Source organism: Lycium barbarum, chromosome 9, assembly GCF_019175385.1.
Source record: "Lycium barbarum isolate Lr01 chromosome 9, ASM1917538v2, whole genome shotgun sequence".
Lineage (NCBI taxonomy): Eukaryota > Viridiplantae > Streptophyta > Magnoliopsida > Solanales > Solanaceae > Lycium > Lycium barbarum.
Genome location: NC_083345.1, coordinates 17268360 through 17292199, shown reverse-complemented (window position 1 = coordinate 17292199; position 23840 = coordinate 17268360). Strand labels below are relative to the sequence as shown.

At 36.5% G+C, this 23840-nt stretch overlaps 1 protein-coding gene across 3 annotated transcripts; it reads left to right on the top strand.

Annotated features, from left to right (window-relative positions):
* The first annotated feature begins 1286 nt into the window (after window positions 1-1286).
* On the top strand, window positions 1287-22154 carry LOC132608938 (uncharacterized). Of its 3 annotated transcripts, XR_009570623.1 has the most exons (28): window positions 1287-1571; window positions 2548-2764; window positions 3075-3199; window positions 10635-10757; window positions 10891-11034; window positions 11141-11790; window positions 11970-12091; window positions 12186-12277; window positions 13238-13460; window positions 13634-13697; window positions 14972-15120; window positions 15244-15314; window positions 15400-15573; window positions 15659-15730; window positions 17529-17630; window positions 17709-17798; window positions 18617-18692; window positions 18789-18885; window positions 19016-19085; window positions 19183-19362; window positions 19536-19658; window positions 19738-19821; window positions 19989-20173; window positions 20277-20415; window positions 20544-20603; window positions 20871-20975; window positions 21750-21966; window positions 22090-22154. XR_009570623.1 is itself a non-coding variant. In XM_060322741.1 (27 exons), exons 1-27 carry the CDS (start codon window positions 1482-1484, stop codon window positions 21861-21863), a joined length of 3690 nt encoding a protein of 1229 aa, XP_060178724.1. In that variant the 5' UTR covers window positions 1287-1481; the 3' UTR covers window positions 21864-22154. The 3 variants fall into 3 exon arrangements, 2 of the variants coding, with proteins under 2 accessions (XP_060178724.1, XP_060178723.1); XM_060322741.1 differs by having other exon boundaries at window positions 2599-2764; window positions 21750-22154; XM_060322740.1 differs by having other exon boundaries at window positions 21750-22154.
* Window positions 22155-23840: the final 1686 nt, after the last annotated feature.

The window sequence follows — 23840 nt, the reverse complement described above, 5'->3', positions numbered from 1 at the left end:
ATGAATCAATCCTACATCATTTTTTGCGCGGATTGCCCTTATTTTGGGGTGGTCTTTAAATTTTGCCCCTCATATTTGTGGTCTTTAAATTTTGCTCCCCATATTGCTGGTCTTTAATTTTTACCCTTCGCGTTGCAATCCTGAGCTTCGCGCAGAAATCGTGAGGTTCTGGGTTCGAATCCCCGCTCAAGCATAAATTAAAAAAAATAAAAAATCACAAGGCAAGGTTTGGGTCGTGTGTATACTGGACCCGACATACACTTGTTAAGGAATAACCAAAGTTATGCCAGACCCGACATACTCATGCCTTATGGGCAGACTTGGCATATGTATGCCGGGTGCGACATAATTTTGGTTATTGCTTAACAAGTGTATGCTGGGTTCGGCATACTTATAGGCAGACTTTTAGTTAAGCCTTAACTAAAAGTCTTTTCCTAGTTATGCCTTATGAGGCAGACTTCTAGTTAAGACATAACTAAAAGTATGCCCCATAAGACATAACTTTTCCTTAAGACATAGACTTTGCCTTATAAGGCAAACTTTTAGTTATGCCTTAAGGAAAAGTTCCGCCTTATGGGACATACGTTTAGTTATGCCTTATGGGGCAGGCTTTTAGTTAAGGCATAACTAAAAGTATGCCCCCAAGGCGGAACTTTTCCTTAAGGCATAAACTTTGCCTTATAAGGCGGAACTTATAATTATGCGGGGTCCGGCATAACTTTAGTTATTCCTTTAAGGAAAAGTTCCGCCTTATGAGGCATACTTTTAGTTATGTCTTATGGGGCACACTTTTAGTTAAGGCATAACTAAAAGTTTACTTTAAAAAGTAAAATAAAATAAAATAAAATATATATCTCAAGGCAAAGTCTGCCCCCATCGGCAGACTTTTGGTTAAACATAACTAAAATTCTGCCAGTGGGGGCATAGTGAAATTCAAACTCTGCCTTGCGATTTTTTTTAAAAATTTTTGACTGAGTGGGGATTCGAACCTGGAATCCATAAATTTTAGCGAAAGAGCAAAATTTAAAGACCACCCCAAAAGAAGGACAATTGGCATCCTACATTGCCACGTAACCTTTTAAAAAGCCCAACCAGTCACCGTTAGTTTTACGGGTATAAGGAGAGTATTTTTTTTAAAACAAAAATTCTATTGGTTATGTGCATTTTACACCATTTTGCATCCTATTATAAAGGAAAGAGTATATATAAAGTACCCTATTTGGTCATTTTCTCCTGGAAAGACCTTATTTCCTAAGAGAGTAATAAATTCCTACTATTAGCTGGTCCTTTTGCCAGTTGCCAGTCTTTAAAAACTTTAGCAGAGCTATAATATAAATTGAGCAACAAACGGAGCTCTATATAACTGATCTTCTCCCAATTTCTTCACACACACACACACACAAATCGAAATCAATTTTTGCTTCATTTTTTCTCTAAAATTCTTTTAGATCTGTAAAAGAAGAAGAAAAAGAAAACAAAAAATGGTTGAGACAAGAAGAAGTTCTTCTTCATCAAAGCGTTCTCTTTCTTCTCCTTCATCTTCAATTCCTAATGGCACCAAGCGCTCTAAGGTTAGGGTTAGGGTTAGGGTTAGGTTTTCTTTATTACTCATCTGATTAATTATAGATTCAGATTAAATCCACTTGCTTTTCGTTAATTATATCATGCAAAAAAGATTTAAAGAATTGTGTAATTTAATTAATAGACCATACCACCTTGGGTGGAGCTAGGTTGCCGGAAGGGGATTCATTCGTCGAAAAATTACACTATATATATATATACAAGGTTAAAATTATAAAAAATTATTTTTGATGTATATGTATAAAGTAGATATTACTTCTAAATATTTTGGATCCCCTTAGTGAAAATCTTGGTTTCGCCACTGAGTTACCACTATGAACCATTTGACTCTAAATCTTTAAGACTTCTTTTTTTGTTGACATGACTGCAAGAAAGAAAAAGTTTTTTTTTTTTTTGAATTTTGTATGTAATTTGATTCACTGCTTTCTGTTAAAACATGCAAAAGGGAATTAAGAAATGTGTAATTTAATAGACCACACCACCATGGGAGGAGCTAGGGTACCGGAAGGGGATTTCATCGTCGAAAAATTACACTATATATACAAGGTCAAAATTATTTTCGATGTATATAGAGTAGATGCTGAATCCCCTTAGTGAAAATCCTGGCTTCGCCACTGAGTCTGTCGCTACTCTGAACCATTTGACTCTAAATCTTGGACTTCTTTTTTTCTTGACATGAATGCATAAAAGAAAAGTTTGTTTTTTCTTTTCTTGTTTTTTTTTTCTTTTTTCTGGGTTCTTTTGGAATTTAGTATGTAACTTGATCCGCCTTGTAGGCGGTGGAGGCATTGTCAAACCACTGCTTTCCGTTAAAACATACAAAGTGGATTTAAGAATTGTGTAATTTAATAGACCACACCACTCTGAACCATTGACTCTAATGAAAAGATTCTGTTTTTTTCATTTATTATTTTTCTGGTTTTTTGAGTTGTTCGAATTTGGTATGTAATTTGATCCGCCTTGTAGGCGGCGGAGGCATTGTCATCGACTAATGATAGCCTTGGGGAGAAATCCCAGGGTGGGGTAAATGATTCAGGGGCAAATGAATCTGCTGAACAAGAGGTTCGATCAGCTGATGTCGCTGCTGCCAAATCGTCGGATGCTGCTGCTGCTGCTGCTGTGGCACAGAAATCGATGGAAAATGAAGGGGCAAACGAGCCTTTGGTATCACCGATGACTTTAGGTACGTTTTTTTCTTTGCATGTGCTTTGATTTTATCAAAGTTTTGATCTTTTTGATGTTTTTGGCTGGTTTCTTGAACTTCTGTGTGATTGGTTTTAGAAATTTTTGTAATCAACATTCAGTCTAAGACAGCGTTGAGCGCTGATAGCTTGTAGTGAACAGCCCCATTATGAAACCAACCGAAAGCAGCCTTTGGTACTTAAGTAGTTAAGCTTGCGGTTTTTTCTTTGCATGTGATTCGACTTTATCTAAGTTTTAATCTTTTTGATGTTTTTGGTTGGTTTCTTCAACTTCTGTGTGATGTGTTTTAGGTGATTCTGCGATTGATGTGGAGAAGTCCAAGTCAAATGGGTCGGCATTGAATCGGGGAAAGAAGAGGCAGTTGAAATCTAATGTTGGTGCTGCATGGGGTAAACTTCTTTCGCAGTGCTCTCAGGTGGGTTTTGCTTCTTAAACTTTCTGTATGTTTATCTTCGACTCTTGTAACTGGGTAAAGTAGTAAGGATTCTAGAAGAATTTTAAGATGAATAAGTGGGACATATGTGATGGAATGCTGATGACTTGACACCAAAGTAGTAACTATTAGCTAGCTCACGGCCACTGGTAACAAGTGAGTAAAAGTTCAACTGTAGAACAGCCTTAAAAAATTTATGGATGTGGTAAAATCTTATATTGAGGAAAAGGGAAGGGAGTGAGTTCAGAAGATTAATCTTCTGAGGTAATATGGACAAGTGGAAAAAAAGGGGAAGCCAGGGGAGGGAGTGATAGGTTAAAGTGATCTTCTAACAGGTAGAGGAACATTATGATGTTGAACACGAGGAGTGTGAACGATCTCTAGAAAAGGGTAGTAGCGAAAGCCATGTTGAAGAAACGGGGACCCAATTTGGCAAGTCTTCAAAAGACAAAAACTGAAGATGTATCAAAGACTATAGTATCATCATTACGGGTAGCCTTTCGTTTTTGATAGGATGCTTGAAAGTATGGAGGTGCTTCCACGGACACATTTTTTGAGATGTACTTTCAAATGTGTCCGATTTTTTTTGGTTTCTCAAGGATTACAGCGACTGCATACATGGCTTGCTGATCATTGAAGAGGGAGCTTTGGGAGAAACAATATGAAGTATGTTGGAAATGGCATTCCTGGGTAGTGGTGAGGGTATATCGTTGTGTTAGATATCTGGAAGACAGGTAGGGGTGTTCATGGTTCGGTTTGGGTCGGTTATTGGTTAAAATCATAACCAAACCAATTTAGTCGGTTTTTAAATGTCTAAAACCATAACCAAACCAAGTAAAATAATAACCACCAGTTTGGTTTTTGTCGGTTTGGTTCGGTTTTTCGGTTTATGACTAGCCGTGACAATTCAAATATTCTCTCTCTGCATTCTTCAAATTTCTTATGAAGCTCTTTTTTCCTCACGGCCCACAAGGGCGAACTTTGCTGCATATTGAGGGAAAGACATGCTGATGGAAAATCAGGTGGACCAAAATTGCAACGCAGTTTAGATTCAATAGAACAAGTCAAACAGAGGTTCCAAAATACAAACAACTTTGTCCATTAAAATGAAAAAATTACATATTTAAACTAAACTAACTAGAGAATCCAGAATATAATCAAAAGTACTTCGACCATCTTCCTTAGCTTAAGCTCCAAACTAATCAATGCTCAAAACAGTGCCCGGAGAATCTGCAAAAGAAATCACGATATTAGGCATTAAATGTCTAAAAACATAAAGGTATAGCAGCTCAGCCAACAAATATAGCAGCAACTTTGCCCCAAAACTTAAAGTGCAACAATTTAGTAAAATGCCAACTATTGGATGCTCCAATCAGGTAAGTTCTGTAGAGTTTGAGCTCATTTCTTGTCTAGGTTCAAAATGGAAAAATAATCCTCCACAACAACAGAAATGCAGAGTAATGCAAAAGGAATTGATGGTGAGTCTTCCTTATACAACCTACCTTAACACAACATGTTGAGAAAGAGGCTTTTTCCTCCTTTTCACCTGAAGGAAAATGTACTTCCCAAGCCATTGTATGTGAAAAAATTTGTTTACCTACAGAGAATAAAGTTATATTGACTTACTCTCATTCTTCCACTGCCCCAAAGAATATTTTCAAAGTCCATGTGAAATTCTTTTACCATGATATTCTTCAGTAAATTCTTATCATAATTTTTACTTATCAATTTTGTGATAGTGATGTCCTTTATGCAGAGTCTAAATATATAAATGTTTTTTCTTTCAAAATCTAAATAACTAGATCCAAAATAAGACCAGAAGTTAATGAACATGTTATATATCTAAAGAAGGAGGTCGTATCACTTTTTTCCAATTAAAAGAATATATTCTTGATACATAGAATCTGCACTTAAACTTCATTGACAGATATTTAAATGTAGCAACACATATTTAAATGTAGCAGCAGTTGTTAAAGTGTAGCAACACATATTAAAGTGGCAACAATTAGCTAAAATACCATAGAAAGCTCTAAGTTTCAACAACTATCTTTTTAAGATAGTAATTTGCAGCAAGTGAAACAAATATTCATATAGTTAATTATGTAAAATTACCTTTTTCAGCGATCTCAAGTTTTTGAATTTCTTCTAAAAGGTCTTCAAGCTTGCATTCTTTAGATGCTAACCGCAACCATTGACAACAAACAAGAGCTTCAACTGTCTTTGTTTTGTCGATAGAGAACATCGATAACAATCAAGTATCCGACCACCGGTGCTAAAAGCTGATTCCGAGGCAACAATAGATGTAGGAATAGCAAGCACATCTCTTGCAATCCTAGAGATAATAGGATATCTTTCAGATGAAGATTTCCACCAAGTCAAGATATTGAAATCCTTAATCTTCTCCAGATCATCCATCAAATACTTTTCAAGATCAGACTTATTATCAACATCATTCTCATCTTCAAGAAATTTCTCCCATTGCGATTGCCACACATCAGAACTATTCATTGCACCAATTTGATTCATCACACTAGTTTGATCTCTAATATTTTCACTAGAAGGTCCAGAAATAGAATTCTTATAATGATTATACAAGCGAGATAAAGTGTTCATCACTTTAGTAGACTTTCCATTTCCCTCCAAAGGATCATAAAAATTGTTAAAAAGGAACTGAACTTCACATACTTCATTTTGTAGCGAGGATCCAACACAACGACAACAAATAACAACATGTTCATATCCTCAAAATCACCCCAATATTTATCAAACTTAATTTTCATCTTCCTAGCCATATCAGTCAAAATTGAATCACTACAATTCGAATACTGGACAATTATGCTTTGAAGATTAAAAAGCTCATGGAAGAAACAATTTGAAGTAACAAGCAAAGTACTCGAAAAATTCAAAGTGATTTTTATAGAAAATCTCAAGAAACTTGAGAAAGACTTTCACATTCTTCCAATCTTCCGAAGATGGATGCACTGCTGTTCCACTCAATTCAAGACAATAGTTAAAGTACTTATGATCATCAATATACATTCTTGAAAAGGCTTTTTCAAATTGTACAGCTGTATTTAACATCAAGTATGTAGAGTTCCACCTCGTCTCAACATCCAAACTCAAAAGGCCATGGGTGTCTAGTTTTACCTTCTCAACATATGACTTAAAGGAAGCAGATCTTGCAGGAGAAGACTTAACATATTTCACAGCACGCCTTACCCGAGAAATGGACTCATTTTGTTCACTCAATCCTTCTTTTACAATCAAATTCAAGATATGAGCATTACACCGAACGTGTAAAAAATCATTTCCCAAGATGACACCATTCCAATCATTAATTCTCCCTTTCAAGTACCTGATTGCAGCATCATTAGCTGATGCATTATCCAGTGTCACCGTGAATATGTTCTCGATCTCCCAATCTAACAAACAAGCTTCAATTCCTTTTGCAATTGTTTCACCCTTATGATCTGGAGTTTGAAAAAAGTTAAGAATTTTTTTTTTTGCAAATTCCACTGATCATCAATCCAGTGAGCAGTTGACCATATAAGTCAAATTTTGGATTGACGTCCATGTGTCTCTAGTAAGACAAACACGTTGATCTTTAACAAGCCTTTTAAGCTTTTGTTTCTCTTCATAAATTTTTAAACATTGTCTAGCAACAGTAATGCGAGAAGGTAACTCAAAATTAGGCAAAACAACCGCCATTAGCCTCTTAAAGCCTTCCCCCTCAACGACTCTAAACGGTTGTTCATCTATTATAACAAACTCGGCAATGGCCCTTCTAACTTAGACAACATTATAAACAACCTTTTCCAAACCTCCTTGTCCCCCTCCTTTAATAGGTTTAATATTGAGTGTTGTCTGCTTCCTATCAATGGTCTTAAAAGGGTATTTCTCACACTTGTTAAGCAAATGTCCCCAAAGATTAGAAGTCCCATAATTAGAAGGGCAAGCCAAGTCTTTAGGGCAGTACTTGCATTTTGCCCTCAATTCCCCCATTTTATTAGTAAACTGTGTGTAATGATCCCAAATTTCAAATGTTCTTCTACCATTATCCCCAGGGCTAGGGTCTCGACTACAAGGAGTAGTTCTTTTCTCCTTTTTAGGAGGTTTACGCACGGAAGAAGTATTAGGAGCATTACCATGTGCTTGAGTTACAGCAGATGTTGGTGTTACTGAACTATCCTTAGGAACCTCCAAATCTTCAACCTCTGTCCTTTTCATCTGAAAAATATTAGAAGTTTAGGACCCATTCGGACAAGAAAAAATAAAGGTAAAAATTTGAAACAGAAAAGGAAACAACTTAAAATCAAGTAGCTAACAAAGGAAACAACTTAAAATCAACTTAAAACATTCGAAACAGAAAAGGAAACAACTTAAAATCAACTTAAACATTCGAAACAAAAAAGGAAACAACTTAAGATCAACTTAAAATTCGAAACAAATTCTTACAAACCTTCTCAAACTTTGACAGTCTTGTACTTGAGGAGTTGAGGTTGCTCTTGAGCCTTCACTGTGAGTCTATGACTATGAGTTTGTGAGAAACGTGAGCTTCTGCTTCTCTTGTTCTTAGGCTGGAGCACAAATCAGAAATGTAAAATGAAAAGAGATAGTAGGGTTTTTACTTTTTACCCTTATGCTTATGACTTATTAGAGTTGGGCTTGGATTGTTGGACATATTCTTTTAAGACATGGGCCTTAAAAATAAGTAGACCAAAATTAAATTAATAATTAAAAGGTATAAAATATCTTTAATTATTTATGAAAAGCTAATAGTATACATATAAATAATTATAAATTTTATGTATATAATTATCGGTTTGGTTCGGTTATTTTTTACTGTAACCATAACCAAACCAAATATTATCGGTTTTTCAAATTTAAAACCAAACCAAACCAAACCAAATGTCGGTTTTTTTATTCGGTTTGGTTAAATTTTCGGTTTGGTTTTGGTTTTAACCAAAACTGTGAACAACCCTAAAGACAGGGATTCAATGCTATCAACTTGCATTGAGACAAAACTCACATGGAGAAATGGCAGAGTCCATATCTTATCATTTTCTATTCTCCACAAACGGGAAGTAAATTTTCTCATTTTCATCCAAAAGGATTTACTGAGGCGATCCCAGACTAATGTTTTTTCTTACTTTTGGTTGATGAAGTAAATGTATTTCCTTAAATAGTACCACGAAGGTACTACAGAAGTATAAGAAGGGTACTTACAGTTTCACAACTACCACTCTAGATTCATATACTCCAAAAATTCAAAAAGAAGAGCCATACTTGGTTAAAACAAGCATCATATCTCTTTTTTAAAGAGTAGAAGCTCACAGAGACAATCATTGTTTCCATCTGTTAACAGAGTCATGCACAAGGGTCTAGTCCCCTTCAGATTTGGAAATATGTAGGTAGATAATGAGAACATGAAATCTTGGTGTGGTAGTTACTCCGTTTTGGGATGACTGCAATGTATTAGTGAGAAAAGTGAAGTATTGGAAGAATGATCGGAGAAATGGAAGGAAGAGGCTTTTGGGATCATGGAAATTAATGATTTCAGACCTATTCTTTTTCTTCTTTGAAATGGAAGATTTCAAACCTATTTTGGGCATTGAACTTACTGGATTAAATGGATGAAAGGAAAGACCTAAGTTAGGATGAGGAGATTACAAGAGAAACCATCAAAAAGTGATGTGTAGTGCATGTCTCAAGAGGTAAATGAGGCAAAAGTCACACATGAAAATGGTTATAAAAGGTGATAGCATAATGAAGTTCTTCCATCGGATGACTAACGCTCATAGAAGTAATAATTTTATATAGTGTCTTATTACTGATAGAAGGGAGTTATTAGAGCAGGAAAATATTAGAACGTACTCTCAACTATTGTTGCAACCTCTCTAAGGAGAGGGCAGATCTGGGGACCAATATTGAACGAAGTTACTTTTCAAACACACAAACAATAAACAATAGGGAAGATTTGGAGAAACTACTCAGCAGAGAGATCTTACTTTCAAGTGCTCAGGCGCTGGGATGTTGCTTGGGAGATAACATACCTGGTCTGGATGGCTTAACTGTAGTTTTCTTACCCCTATTTGAAGACTGCGGAAGTAGTTGGGAAGAAGGTGGTAGAATGCATGAACCGCTGCCATTAGCATGGACTCTTTGCAAGGACTTTAACTCTTCCATCATAGTTTTAAATCGGAAAAGGTAGGTTAGGTGACATTAAGGATATCTAGCCAGGCCAATTTGGTTGTAAGTGTGGCCAGACTACAAAAATCAGGGCATCTGGTGCATAACTTTCAGGAAAAATCTCAGTGATTGGGAGGTCTGGTCTAGGGATCTTACTACTTTTTGTTTTCTGGAAAATTGTATAAAAAAGAGTAGATGTGGATCTGTAGTCTGGTATAGGGATATTAAATTTCTAAATGGTATTCTTTTTGTTTTTATTCTTTTTGTTTTTGTTTTTGTTTTTGTTTTTGTTTTTGATAAACTTAATTCAAGACTTATTCAAAGAAGGGTGGAGTTGACATGCTGAAAGGTCTCATTATGCGGAAGACTCCATTTCGCTTTTGAGGAACTTTGTGTTGTATGCTAGAAAAGAACTTCTAGAAAAGCGTAAGATTGTGTGAGGTAGTATCTCAATGTTGTCCAACAAACCAACATGAGTGCCCAGGTAGGTGAGATGAGTGCTGAAGCCCAAGCTGGCTTGGACACCACAATTATTTGAGTCCAATTCTTGGCCTAGCGGTCGATGAAGTGTGTTAAGAGACGTGAGCTCTCAAGTTCAAATCCCAGCTAGGCAAAAACACTAGGTGATTTCTTCCCATTTATCCAAGCCTTGGTGGAGAGAGTTACTCAATACTGTGTTGGTGGAAGGTAGCTGGTACCATGTGGAAGTAGTCTCGGTGTGCCCCAGCTGGCACAAAGACCACGTTATTCACAAAGAAAAAATATAAAAGATATAGACATGGTAGGGTTGGTGTTAGAAACATGTTGAAAGTTGAGTTAGACATAAGACACGAAGGTGCAGCTTATATTGTCTCCAGACTGCTTTGGTCTCATTCACTCACGTAAGTCTGGTTATAATTCTTCTTTTGATATGGGAGTCTGGGAGACAATCCTATTTTTAGTGTGTTGAGGAGACGGGGCTTCGCGCTGGCCAACTCAATTGGCTGTCTTTCAACATATTAACCTTATGGAAGTTAACAATTTAAAGGTTTTTTATACTGTTAAAAACTTAAATATACTCAAAATGGTTGCAGATAATATCAAGCTCTTTTCACTTTGAAAAGTAGGCGGGATCACTTTACGTATTTGCCATACCAAATATCAACAACATACCAGATGTCAACTTGTGAATGGGTTTTCTGAAATTAAACCACCTAATACACTAATTAGCTTCAATATGTTTTTGCAGAATCCTCATTTTGTCATGCGTCGCGCAACTTATACTGTAGGTCAAGGTCGTGGCAGCGACTTATGGATAGGAGATTCTTCTGTTAGTAAAACTTTATGTAATCTCAAGCACACTGAGACAGAGGTAAACCTGACTTTTTCTTAAGACACTATTTTATCCTGGCTCAAAAGTAGTGTTTCTTCATTGTTTAGCATTGTTTTCCATTGTAGTAAAAAAACTACATTATTCATTCTATTTATGGTTTCTTGATGACTAGAAAGGGGTATCCATTACTCTTCTTGAAATTATGGGGAAAAAAGGCGATGTGCAAGTCAATGGCAAGGTCTACCCAAAGAATTCTACTGTCCCTCTCAAAGGAGGTGATGAGGTTGTATTTGGCTCATCTGGTCAACATGCTTACGTATCCTTTCATTATGTTTGAGAGTTCATATAAATGTTAAAAATGTGAAATCCATTTTGGATGTTAGAACTGGAATTACCAGCATTTCCTTGACTTAATACTTTAGATCTTTGATGACGACTTACTTGCTACAAGTTTTGCTCATCCTGTTAGCATATTGGAAGCTCATAGTGGATCAATCAAGGGACTGCATCTTGAGGCAAGGTCCGGGGATCCGTCCACTGTGGCAGTTGCATCTACCTTGGCATCTTTATCGAATCTTCGGAAAGACTTGTCCCTTCTCCCACCATCATCTCAAAATGGTAAGGATGTAAAACAAGGTTCAGAGGTGCCAATTCTACCCGCTGGCAGTGGAGTGGCAGAGAAAGATGATTTAGATACTGATATGAAGGACGCTTCTGAATGTAATGATGTACCTGGGGTGTTGGTGGATGAGAAGAATGATGTGATATCTCCTGGTGTTGAAAATGGTAACTTGAATCTTGATAATGCTGCACTAGATTCAGTTGATGCAGAGATAGGGAAGGTGCGACCTCTCCTTCGAGTGCTTGCTGGATCTTCTGCTTCTGAGTTTGATTTGAGTGGTAGCATTTCCAAAATTTTCGAGGAGCAAAGGAATTTCCGATATCTATTCAAGGACTTTGATCCTCCAATTTCGGTAACTAGGCGTCAAACATTTAAGAATGCCTTACAACAAGGAGTAGTTGATTTCACCAATATTGAGGTTGCATTTGAAAAATTTCCATATTATTTAAGGTGAATATTGGTCTCACCTTTTTTTTCCTTTGAATTTTCTGGTTGCTATTGCTTTCGTTGATGTGTTTTTATTACTTCCTGCTGTAACATTAAGTTTACTCAAGTTAAAGTTGGTACCCATCTATTTCTGAAAGTTGTTTCGTTGATTTCTGTACTTACTATTTTTTTTTCTATGACAGTGAAAACACAAAGAATGTTCTGATTGCTTCTACTTATATACACTTGAAGTGTAACAAGTTTGCAAAATATACATCAGATCTCCCCACAGTGTGCCCTAGGATTTTGCTATCAGGTCCAGCAGGTAGTTACTGCCCCATATACGCTGACATCACTTATCTAGTTTTGTTGAGTTCAATCTTGCCCTCAATATCACATTTTTGGCTCACTGCTCACAGGTTCAGAAATTTATCAGGAGACATTGGCCAAAGCACTTGCTAAACACTTTAGTGCTAAGCTACTGATAGTTGATTCTCTCTTGCTGCCTGGTGTAAGTGTCTTCTGTTACTTGGCTCATATGTGTATACTCCTCATTTGAGGGGCTCATACTTTTTTTTATCACTTGAACACCTCAGATATCCCTTTATGTTGGTTTATCTTACTTCCCGCTCCTACCGCCTCATCTTATGAAAAGTGGAAATGTAGTTGAAAGCTGTAAGAGAAGACACAACAAGCCAAGACTGTTTGGATCACAGGCCATTTCCAGTTTTTCAATTCATTTTCACAGTAATAAATAGAAATAGGAAAGCCTGTTTATTTGGGTTAAAAAATGACACTTCTATCTAAAATTACTATAGACCATGATCTCCTTTGCAGAATGGCCAAATGTTTCTTTTTTTCTAGTGTAACCATTAAGAGATCAACTACATGAATTACGGTTCGTTTCATCTTGAATTACTGACAGAATATATGCAAAATGGCTTGAAAATCAGGGAAAAACAGCTCTGTGTGGGGGGGGGGGGTGGGGGGGGGGGGGTGAGGAGCATTTTGGTTTGAGCCTCGACCTCGAGAACAATAGGGATATCATTTTAATGGGGAATTAAAGAATGGGACAGAAACTTTGGCTGCAGATTTGTTAATTTGCTTGTGTAGAACAACAATTTTTCCTGGTTTCCTTAGGGATTTTGTTAGTTTGCTCCTGTACATCAACGCTGAACATCCACACTGCCCACTGCAAGCCAGATTAGAAGTAAAGAGAGCTGCTTGACTGCAGGGTCGGGGCAATCCAATCTAAAGTTTTTCCAATGATCATATGGATGATGGTCAGACTTTTTGAAGAGTATTTTATCAACTTACCTGCTGGCCACCTGAGAGTTATTGTGCAGTGTTCAGTGAAATGGGAGGGATGGGTACCCGGAACATCTCTGTTATTACTGGTGTAAGAACAGGTTAATGTAATTGAATTTTCATTATCCTGTAATTCATTTGCTTTTCCTTTAATATTATGTAGGGTTCAATTGCCAAAGATGTTGATCCTGTGAAAGAAAGTTCAAAACCAGAGAGAGCTAGTGTATTTGCTAAACGTGCTGCGCAAGCGGCGGCACTGCATCTTAATAAGAAGCCAGCTTCAAGTGTTGAGGCTGACATAACTGGTGGTTCAATTTTAAGTTCTCATGCTCAGCCCAAGCAGGAGGCATCTACTGCCTCGTCAAAAAACTACACTTTCAAGAAAGGTAATTGTTAATTCCATAGTGAGAACTCCTTTTAGAGTATTCTATCTCTCTCTTTCTCTCTCTGTGATTAAGATAGAAAACATCACTGCATTATATATGTTGGGTTAGAAAATATCCTTTTGAGGTGGCAGTTTTGTGCTTAAGCCTTAATGCTAGACCTGTCAATATGACAGGTGATAGAGTGAAGTATGTCGGATCCTTAACATCAGGCTTTTCTCCATTGCAAGCACCTTTAAGGTAATTGCAATAAGTTCTGTCTCATTAATTCTCATATATAATATGCTTGATGATGCATTTTGAATCAGTTCTGAAAACTCTGTTTAAATATGATGTCTTGTTCAAATCTTCATATATGAATAGAATTACCGACTTCCATAATTAGCCTGATTTTTCTTTGATACTTATAATGTACTACTGTTAGACAAAAATAATATGCACGTCACCCTATAAGTTGCTAGCTTAAGTCCCTTAGTATCTGTGTTTTTTTTTTTTTTTTTGAGAGAGGAAATCCCTTACTATCTTACCAGTGGCTGTTTACTTGAGTTCATGATATGGATAGTTTTTATGAATCAGTTAATATAATTTTTATTACTTTATCGGGAAAAAATGTTTTTGAAGTTTTGGTTGTATTGCTTATTATTTTTTGAATGTGCAAATTGTCTTAAAAAGTTATGGAATTGTTGTTCGAATTCACTCTTGAAAATTAGGTGCGTTGACTCTCCTACTCCGGAACCCTGCCATTGTTTTTGGATGAAGTAAAATAAAAGGTTTACTGACCACCGCTTTCTGTAGAAAATATTGAATAATAACTGCTAATTCACTTTCCTGTTTTCTTTTCACTAGATCCAAAAGCTTCCCAAAGGATCTGACCTGACAAAAATCTCGCATTGATTGTAGCTAATATGCCGATACAATTAGCCGATCATATCATTCCATGGAAAAAATTGTGTGTGTAGAGATTACCTAGATATACTGGCATAATAGATGTTCATGGATAGAGATTCCACTGTGGTTAGGTTTATATGTGGTTTAAATTGCTAACTGATTATTAATCTCTTTCTTTAAACTAATGTTGATCAATCGTGTTACTTTCTCGTCATAAAAATAAATAAATCGTGTTAGATTCTTGTGAAGGCTACATTTCTTGTGTTCAATGGAATACCAGTTTTAAAGGGGATAGTGTTAACTTTTGTATGACGAGAATGATAATAAATTAACCATTTTTCTTCAATGTTCAAAGGTTCACTATTTAGATTTCAGTCTCTAGTATTATCAGGTAGCCCTTTAGGATGAGAGCTATACCATTGCTATTAGTCGTTAGGAGTGGATTGACTTGTTTAGTTAGTCCACTTGTTATTCTTTGTGAATGGATTGCTCTATGTCACGATTGAATTGTTATTTAGTTAAATTTCTTGTTATTCTTTTGTAAACAGAGTGCTGTCTCTATTGAGATTTGTCAGTCAGTCAGTCCTTTATTTTAAAAATCACGGCATGAACATACATGATTGCAGGGGTCCAACATATGGTTACAGGGGCAAAGTGGTTCGTGCATTTGAGGAAAATGGGTCCTCTAAAATTGGTGTCAGATTTGATAGATCAATTCCAGAGGGTAATGATCTTGGTGGTCTGTGCGATGAAGATCACGGGTTCTTTTGTGCTGGTAGTTCTCTGCTGCCTGGTTTATATCAGAAAGTTCCATCCTTTATTTTTTGTTGCCTGGCTCAGCTATGTCGAATAACAGAGCCATGTCTTTTTGGTGGCCTGATCTTTTCTTTTTCCACAGCTGACTTGCTCCGTCTTGATAGCTCAAGCACTGATGAAATTGATAAACTTGCTATCAATGAACTCTTCGAGGTATTTTCTGATATACCTCTCCATGATATTATTGCATTTCTAAGCGGAGTGTTCGTGGTCAATTTATTATGTTTTACCTATGTAGGTTGCTTCAAAAGAAAGTAAAAGTAGTCCTCTGGTTCTGTTCATCAAAGACATTGAGAAGTCTATGGTGGGTAATCCTGAGGCTTATGCTGCTTTCAAGATTAAGCTTGAGCATTTGCCAGAGAATGTTGTTGCCATAGCTTCCCATGTCCAGTCAGACAACCGAAAGGAGAAAGTAAGCAAAGGCATAGTTATTTTGCATTCCTTCATGATACAAACTTGACTTGTGATTCTAATAGCCTTACTTTTATCTGTTACAGTCGCATCCTGGTGGCTTGCTATTTACGAAATTTGGAAGTAACCAAACGGCATTGCTTGACCTCGCCTTCCCAGTATGTAAATCTTTCTCTGCCGTTCCCTTTTGTTTTGGTTTTTCCATTTCTTGTTCTCAGTGTTGTACCTAAGAAATAAGAATTACTAGGGAATGCAAGCACTCTTAACTGCATGTCTTAGGGGAGGTTGTCAATGTGTTTATATGGATTTTCTTTTATTTTGTTATTACCCATGACTGACACTAGGGATTCCCCAAGCCTTTACATTTGGTCATTTCCGAATTGCATAGTTGAGGAGCATACAATACAGAACAGACTTTTTTTCCTCATAATATGCCGAGATGTAGGAGTTGTCGAAGGATTGGGTTTAAAAAAGATGGGTGCGGGCTTTTCCCAACCCACCAAAACTTATTTAGCCCATTCCTTTTACTTTTTTCTTTTACAATACATTCTTCTCTACTCCAATCCATAATATATTTTTGATAACCGTGAAATCCCAAAGCTAGCTAGCACATGTCTCGGAACTTAGCGGATAATAGGCCTATCGCTCTACCCTTCTCCACTTAAGTACCAGACTTTTGGCTACGGCAGGGTTCATACCTGTAACGTGTGCCTAATCTCACATCACCCGCTGCGCTCTTATCACTAGACCAAAGCCCTCGGTGCCGATTCCTATCCATATTTCTCATCTTTGAATTGCCCAATCTACATTTACCCATTCAAGTACTTCACACACCAATTGCCATCAAAATGCTATTTTTTTCACACGCAATATGTGTGTACATTACCCCATGGTTTCATATATTTATTTGAATGTATTCTTGTGAGAAGTCGCAAAATTCAAATTTATCTTCTATTTCCCTATGGCTGACATTAAGTTTCGAAAAGTATTACACTCACCCATTGCGTGGTTGAGCATACAACTCAAACTCTTTCCTACACTATATGAAATTCTCAGGCATAGTGATGTCAAATTCGTGGGTTAGGTTGGATTTGGACAGGAATAGATTGGGTTTGAGTAATCAGTACAGGCCTTACCCAATCCACCCGAAACCCATTTAATCCATATCCTCATTTTTTCTTCTTATAGGACACAAATATTTCTATTCTTACTCATCTTATACTACTCTTGCTCATATCACTTATCTTTCAATCACCGAAGCTACTACCACCCCACCAATGGCCCCTAGAAATTTTCTTTCACCCATGTGCATATGTATGATGTGTCTGTATGTATGAGGGAGGGGAGTTATAGAATGAAAGGCTACAAGGAGGGGCAGGAAGGAAATGGCAAGTTTCTTTTGCTGGGATTGTTTGGGGATTAGAGGGTGGCAGGTGTGGCATACGAACAAATTGACTAGAGCATGTTGCTATGTTTGTGGTTTTTTTTTTTTTTTAAATAACCAAATCCTTTAAACTTCCATCTTACCACCCCCTAATTCCTAAACCATCCCCCCGAAAGAAACTAAGCATTTCTTAAACCCACACCCAACTCGGGGTTTGAAACTTATTTTAACCATTAAACCATTTTTACGAACTAAAATGTGGTTCATATGGATCAGGAATGGATGGGCCTAGGGGATTGGGTTTAACTTGCTAGCTCTATTCGAGAGTTGTAAAATAGAGAGGAGTCGTTGTAGTTGTTATTAATAAGTTAATATTTTCTTGACAAGTTATTGTTGTTATTGGTTATCAAAAACAGTTGTTATTGATGTTATCTTTTCTATGAGGGTTACTGTTATTCATATTATTATTGGCATCTCTTTGAAGCTTTTAGGTGAACATCTAATTGCATTCTAGAAGTACATGCACCTGTAGAATGGTTGATATTAATGCATTGAATGGCATCTCTTTCCAGGATAATTTTGGTAGGTTGCATGATAGAAGCAAAGAAACCCCCAAGACAATGAAGCAGCTCACCCGACTGTTTCCCAACAAAGTTGCCATACAGATCCCTCAGGTAACTTTCAGTTTATGTTTAGGCTTCCAACTGTATTAATTTTGATGCAAACATTTAATATAGGTCTTCTTATGGCAGGATGAAACCTTATTATCAGACTGGAAGCAACAGTTAGATCGGGATATGGAAACAATGAAATCTCAGTCAAACATAGCAAGCATTCGCAATGTGAGTGCTCTATATTTCCTAATCAAAAAGAAAATAATGTGAGTGCTCTATATTTCCTTATCAAAATAAAATAAAATGTGAGTGCTCTATACTTGCCATCTAAGGGAAAAACCTTTTATCTTAGACCCCTTCATCGAGTTGTGGATTATGTAGGACCATATGAAATATTCTATGTTCTACGAAATTCTAATTACTACATAGGCAACACCATGGAAATTTCTTTAGCACTTCAATTTTCATGTTCTTACTGTCTTATCCTGGATTCACCTGAAAGGCTGAAACCACCTTCTCATCGGCGCATCTCTTGTGAGAAGAGGCAGTAATTTTGTTCGACTATTTTGCATTGCTTGTTCTTGTGCCGAGGGTCTACCGGGAACAGCCTCTCTACCTCCCAAGGTAGGGGTAAGGTCTGCGTACACTCTACCCTCCCCAGACCCCACTGTGTGGGATTTCATTGGGTATGTTGTTGTATTTATGGAGCTAAAGCATAAGAATAATGTTTACAATTGACAGTTTATGGTGATTTGTATAAAGGGCAGCCCGGTGCACTAAGCTCCCGCTATGCGCGGGGTCCGGGGAAGGGCCGGACCACAAGGGTCTATTGTACGCAGCCTTACCTTGCATTTCTGCAAGAGGCTGTTTCCACGGCTCGAACCCGTGACCTCCTGGTCACATGGCAGCAACTTTACCAGTTACGCCAAGGCTCCCCTTCCTTTATGGTGATTTGTATAAGAAAGATAAATGAGTATGATGCTTATAGCATTGTATCCACAATGAACTGATTTATTGAGATGTTCTAACTATATGAGTGACTTCAGGTTTTGAATCGATTCAGAATTAGTTGCGCTGACCTTGAATCCTTATGCATAAAAGATCAAGCATTGACTCATGAAAGTAAGTAATTTCTTGTAGTTTTGGGCCCTTTAAATTTGAAATCCTTTACTTGATTATAATAGTATGTAAATCATGTTTCTTGATGTGATTGTCAAGGTGTTGAAAAGATAATCGGCTGGGCTTTGAGTCATCACTTTATGCATGAATCTGAGTCTTCTATGAAAGAGGCGAAGCTAGTTATCTCCAGTGAAAGGTCAATTTAATTTTCACTCTCTAGTCCATAATGTTGTAACATGGAGGAAAATGTTCTCTTGTTTCACTGTCTAGGGGCCGAAGGTTCATTTCGGTTTGTTTACATGTCACTGACATGTTTTTATTCACAGCATTGCTTATGGGCTCAATATGTTACAAGGCATTCAGAGTGAAACCAAGAGTTTAAAGAAATCCTTCAAGGTGCTGATGTTTTTCTTGACTCTGCAAATTTATTTATTAGAAAAGGTGCTTCTTGTTCTGAATTTCCTGATCCATGAGATGGATACTTGACTTTCAGGATGTGGTTACTGAAAATGAGTTCGAGAAGAGACTTCTTGGGGATGTAATTCCGCCTAGTGATATTGGTGTTACTTTTAATGACATTGGGGCCTTAGAAACTGTCAAGGATACTATGAAAGAACTGGTGATGCTGCCTCTTCAGAGACCAGAATTGTTTTGTAAAGGACAGCTGGCCAAGGTAAAAGGAAATGATTTGCTTTATGTTGAAGTCCATTGGGATCTTCATTCCTCTCCACCATCTCTCTCTCTCTGTGGTTTCTATTTTTTTTTTTAAGGGGTTTGGGGGTGGGGTTAGGTTATTAGAACTCATCATGTATGCACTTATGTTTCTAAACAAGATGCTATCTGCAGCCTTGCAAGGGAATATTGCTCTTTGGACCTCCAGGTACTGGTAAAACAATGCTTGCAAAAGCTGTTGCTACTGAAGCCGGTGCAAACTTTATTAACATATCAATGTCAAGCATTACGTCCAAGGTACTACTGATATATGGTTTCTGCCGGTTTTTTCTCTGAATGGCGCTTCTTAAAATGGTTGACCACTTTTTCTTGCCAGTGGTTCGGTGAAGGAGAGAAGTATGTCAAAGCAGTCTTCACATTAGCTAGTAAAATAGCTCCTAGTGTTGTTTTCGTTGACGAGGTTGGTGACATTTTATTTGCGATTCAGCCATGACTGGGCTAAATTAATTTCCTAAATATATGACAGCTAGATTTCCTTTTCACATCCCTACAAAGTTATTAAGTTTTCTTCTTTATATCATTCTGGTTTATATTGTCCTTTTCCCTCCATTTTTTCTTGTCTACTAGGTGGACAGCATGTTGGGAAGACGAGAAAATCCTGGAGAGCATGAAGCTATGCGGAAAATGAAGAATGAATTCATGGTTAATTGGGATGGTTTGCGTACAAAAGACAAGGAACGAGTTCTTGTACTTGCTGCAACAAATAGACCCTTCGACCTTGATGAAGCAGTTATTAGGAGGCTTCCCCGTAGGTAAGCTTTAATTCAATTATTTCCTTATGATTTGTGTAACTTGATCGATAATGATTCTAAGTGATTTATGGGTATTGATGCCGTTAGTGTACCTTTGATGCAGGTTGATGGTAAACTTGCCAGATGCCCCAAATAGGGAGAAAATTTTGGGAGTTATATTGGCGAAGGAAGAATTAGCGCCAAATGTCGATGTAGAAGCTATTGCTAATATGACGGAAGGGTATTCTGGGAGTGATTTAAAGGTCTGGATCAAGATTACTTGTACTTCCTAATGCATTAGTTTCTGCAATCCCTCCTTCAAAATAACTGCTTTACTTATATTCTATATTGCTTATCATACTTAACTGCCACTTCAAATTTCCAATCCCAGAATTTATGTGTAACCGCTGCGCATTGCCCGATTAGAGAAATTTTGGAGAAGGAGAAGAAGGTCAGTCGACTGAGTTCAGTCTTATCTTTCCTTATATTCTGTAACCTTCCAACATTTTGTTGAATTGGTGACCTGGATCCACAGCATGCAAAAATGCTACTATTACTAATTTTGTTTGGAAGTCGTTTAATTATAGCTTCTTGATGTGTGTTTCCGTTCGTGATGTTTGAAATTACTGGGTCATCATCATCTGCTATGGTGTCTACACACTTTTATCTGCTAATCTATTGATTAGTTGCCTTTTTTACTTTTGGGGCATGATTTCAGGAGAAAGCATCGGCAATTGCAGAGAACAGGCCAACACCAGCTTTGCATAATAGTACAGACATTCGTCCTCTTAACATGGATGATTTTAAGTATGCACATGAACAGGTACTCTATTGCACATACTGTGGTGGTTAAGCTAATTTTTATGTTGCATTCTACTTTCTTTGCAAAAGTTACTTGGGGTTCAGGAGAAAGGTTAGTGCTTTATTTACTGCCAAGTAGACTTTGGGACTTTCTCGTGGATCCTTTCAGATGTCAAACCTGTTGCAGATCGCCAACGTCAGATAGATATGTACTCAATTGATTAGTTTTTAATTTAGTTATATATTTGTTGGTGGGAAATACAGATTGGGAGCTGTTGTCATAAAATTAAGGGTAAATCATGTTAACTGGTTGAATGTTGTTGGTTTCTCTCATCTTATTACATGCTATTCGTGAAGTAGTTAAAACGGAATTTTGTTCATGTGATTGCACTAGAGTCCACCACAACATTTTGTGGTTTCGATTAGGTAGCCTGAATGTATCTTGAAAGATCAATAGCTCCTCCAATTGAGATGATTATCTCTTGCTAGTGACCTCAATCGAAATATCATGTTCTTCTTTTGAGAAATACCTTGCTGCATAGGTGATGCTGGATGTTGATATCATATTCTTATTGTAAGCTTTTGTCGATTTAACCTACCAGGAAGTTTGGTTTTGTACCAATTTGTGCAAATGAAATTGTTGCTACTTGTTAGTGTGGGGGAAAAGTGAAGTACTAATAATTTTTAGGGGCCTTGTTTTTCCAGCTTTATCATCACCGTGGAGAATAGTTCGGTATAGTGATTTTTATATGCATTTAGTAGATTCATGACTTGTTTAATCTGTTAACAAATGCAGGTATGTGCTAGTGTATCATCAGAATCTTCAAATATGAATGAGCTTCTTCAGTGGAATGAATTATATGGAGAAGGTGGATCAAGAAAGAAAACATCTCTCAGTTATTTCATGTAGAGGATATATGTATAACTCATATAGCAAACATTGGTTTATTTATTTTCCTGTTCTGCAACCTGAGATAGCAACGGAACCAGCATGCGTGGATAATCCATTCCAGGTTCCCCTAAGTCCAATTGGCTTGGCCTTCTTTGTGTATCATATTTAGTTGATAGGATTTTCTTACCAATAGCAAGTCCTAAAGTCCCTCATCTCTTGTCTCACCCAATTTTCTCATTTGTAGGTCTCTTCTCTCTGTACATACGAGTCGAGTAATTTAAGAAGCATAATCTAATATTCTTTTCTGTATTTGAGTTTTGTATAGTTTGATTTCTTTAGATGAAGCAGGCAATAGCTGGAGGAGCAGACAAACTTGTTTATTGGCCTTGTTCCATTGAACTCTTAATTTATTTTGGATAGTATTTTGACTTCGTTGAGCAGTGGCACACCCTCAATCCCCGCACTCTCTGTCGCGAGGTTTGACTGCAGAATGTTTAATTTGCGAGTACGTCTGCATAAAGGTCACTGACATCATGTATACCAAATGTCTCCAACTTTTGTTATCCAAACTCTGGAAAACAATCTAAAATGATTCCAAAGGAGAATATTTGCCACAAGTCTTTCCCGATAAAAACATTCTGAGTAATTCTATGGCGAAATTATTAGTTTTTGATTGTAAACCGAGTAAACAATTAGGAAAAGAAAAGAAGAAAAGTAAGCAAATGAATGGTATATTTTTGGCCGAACTTTTAAAATCAGTTTATTTTGAAAAATGTTTTTAAAAAAAGAACGTTTGATGAGAAGTTTTTAAAAGATACTTTTAAGTGTATTTCCTCTGAAGTGTTTTTGAGAAAAAAATATTTTTTCTAGCTTTTAAAAAATAGCTTTCGCCAATTCTCGGAAGCACTTGTTTCTCCTAAAAGTTTGTTCAAAACACTTCATTTTTTAAAAAAATAAGCATTTTTTGGAAGGAGAAAAAGACACTTTTAACCTCCCAAAAGCTTGGCTGAAGAAGCAAACCATGGAAATAATTTGAGTTTGAATTACGAGTTAATCAAAGAGGGCAGTGGTCTTTATGCGAATCTGAAGAGGTTTCGCAACTTGAATTCTCTACCACCAAGAGTTACGTGCAAACATCAAATAATTAAAGATTCATATAATCCTTCATTCATGGCCTCTTCCTTTATGAATGTAGATGACCATTCCATGTGTTTCTATAAACAATTGAAATTCAATTTCTTGTGCTTCTGTAATCAGTTCTCGAGAAATTGTACTCTCTATTTTTATTTGTGTGTTTTACTTTTCTTATTAATCTCTTTAAAGGAGATTATTTTCGTTATGTGTGATTTTAGTTTCAACATTTGAATTTTATCCTAAGCAACATACTCTCACAGATATGACATAAAATCTTTTAAATCACGAGAATCAAAAAATATTTTGATATAATATATACACACCACAAGATTTAAAAATCTTTTCACATCAATAATTTTTATATATTTTTCAATTTTGTGTCCAGTTATTAATAATTTAAGATAAAAATTAGTGAGTACAACTCTTTTTCTATCCCTTACTTTTCGTGAAATAGTAGCTGTGTTTGACCAGCTATATGCAGGTGACGTCACCCAATTTATTTCTAAGTTCTCACATTTAAAAGTTGACCAATTGTTATGAGTCTATATTATGTATTTCCTCCGTTCACCATGGTTCGCTTCACGAAAGTCAATTTAACTAATTGTTTAGAGTTAAATTGAATTAAATTAATTCAATATTTAAAATTTAGATGTTCGAAAACTATATGAAAAGTACTATAAATTGCAATCTTCTCATATTGATATGATGAAAAAATACATTTTAAAATAATGACTTTCTAGAAGCGAAACGTGACAAGTAAAAGTAAGCGGAGAAGTACTTTGTTAGTATGATCTTTATAAATAATTTTGGACCAATTAAATTAGGATATTACAATAATTTAAATATACAATCAGACATCTG

Coding starts and splice junctions, on each gene's coding strand:
- LOC132608938 (XM_060322740.1), top strand. CDS start 1,482: ATGGTTGAGACAAGAAGAAGTTCTTCTTCATCAAAGCGTTCTCTTTCT. Junction 19,659..19,737: donor TGTCAAGCATTACGTCCAAG/GTACTACTGATA, acceptor TTTTCTTGCCAG/TGGTTCGGTGAAGGAGAGAA. Junction 20,604..20,870: donor TTTTGGAGAAGGAGAAGAAG/GTCAGTCGACTG, acceptor GCATGATTTCAG/GAGAAAGCATCGGCAATTGC.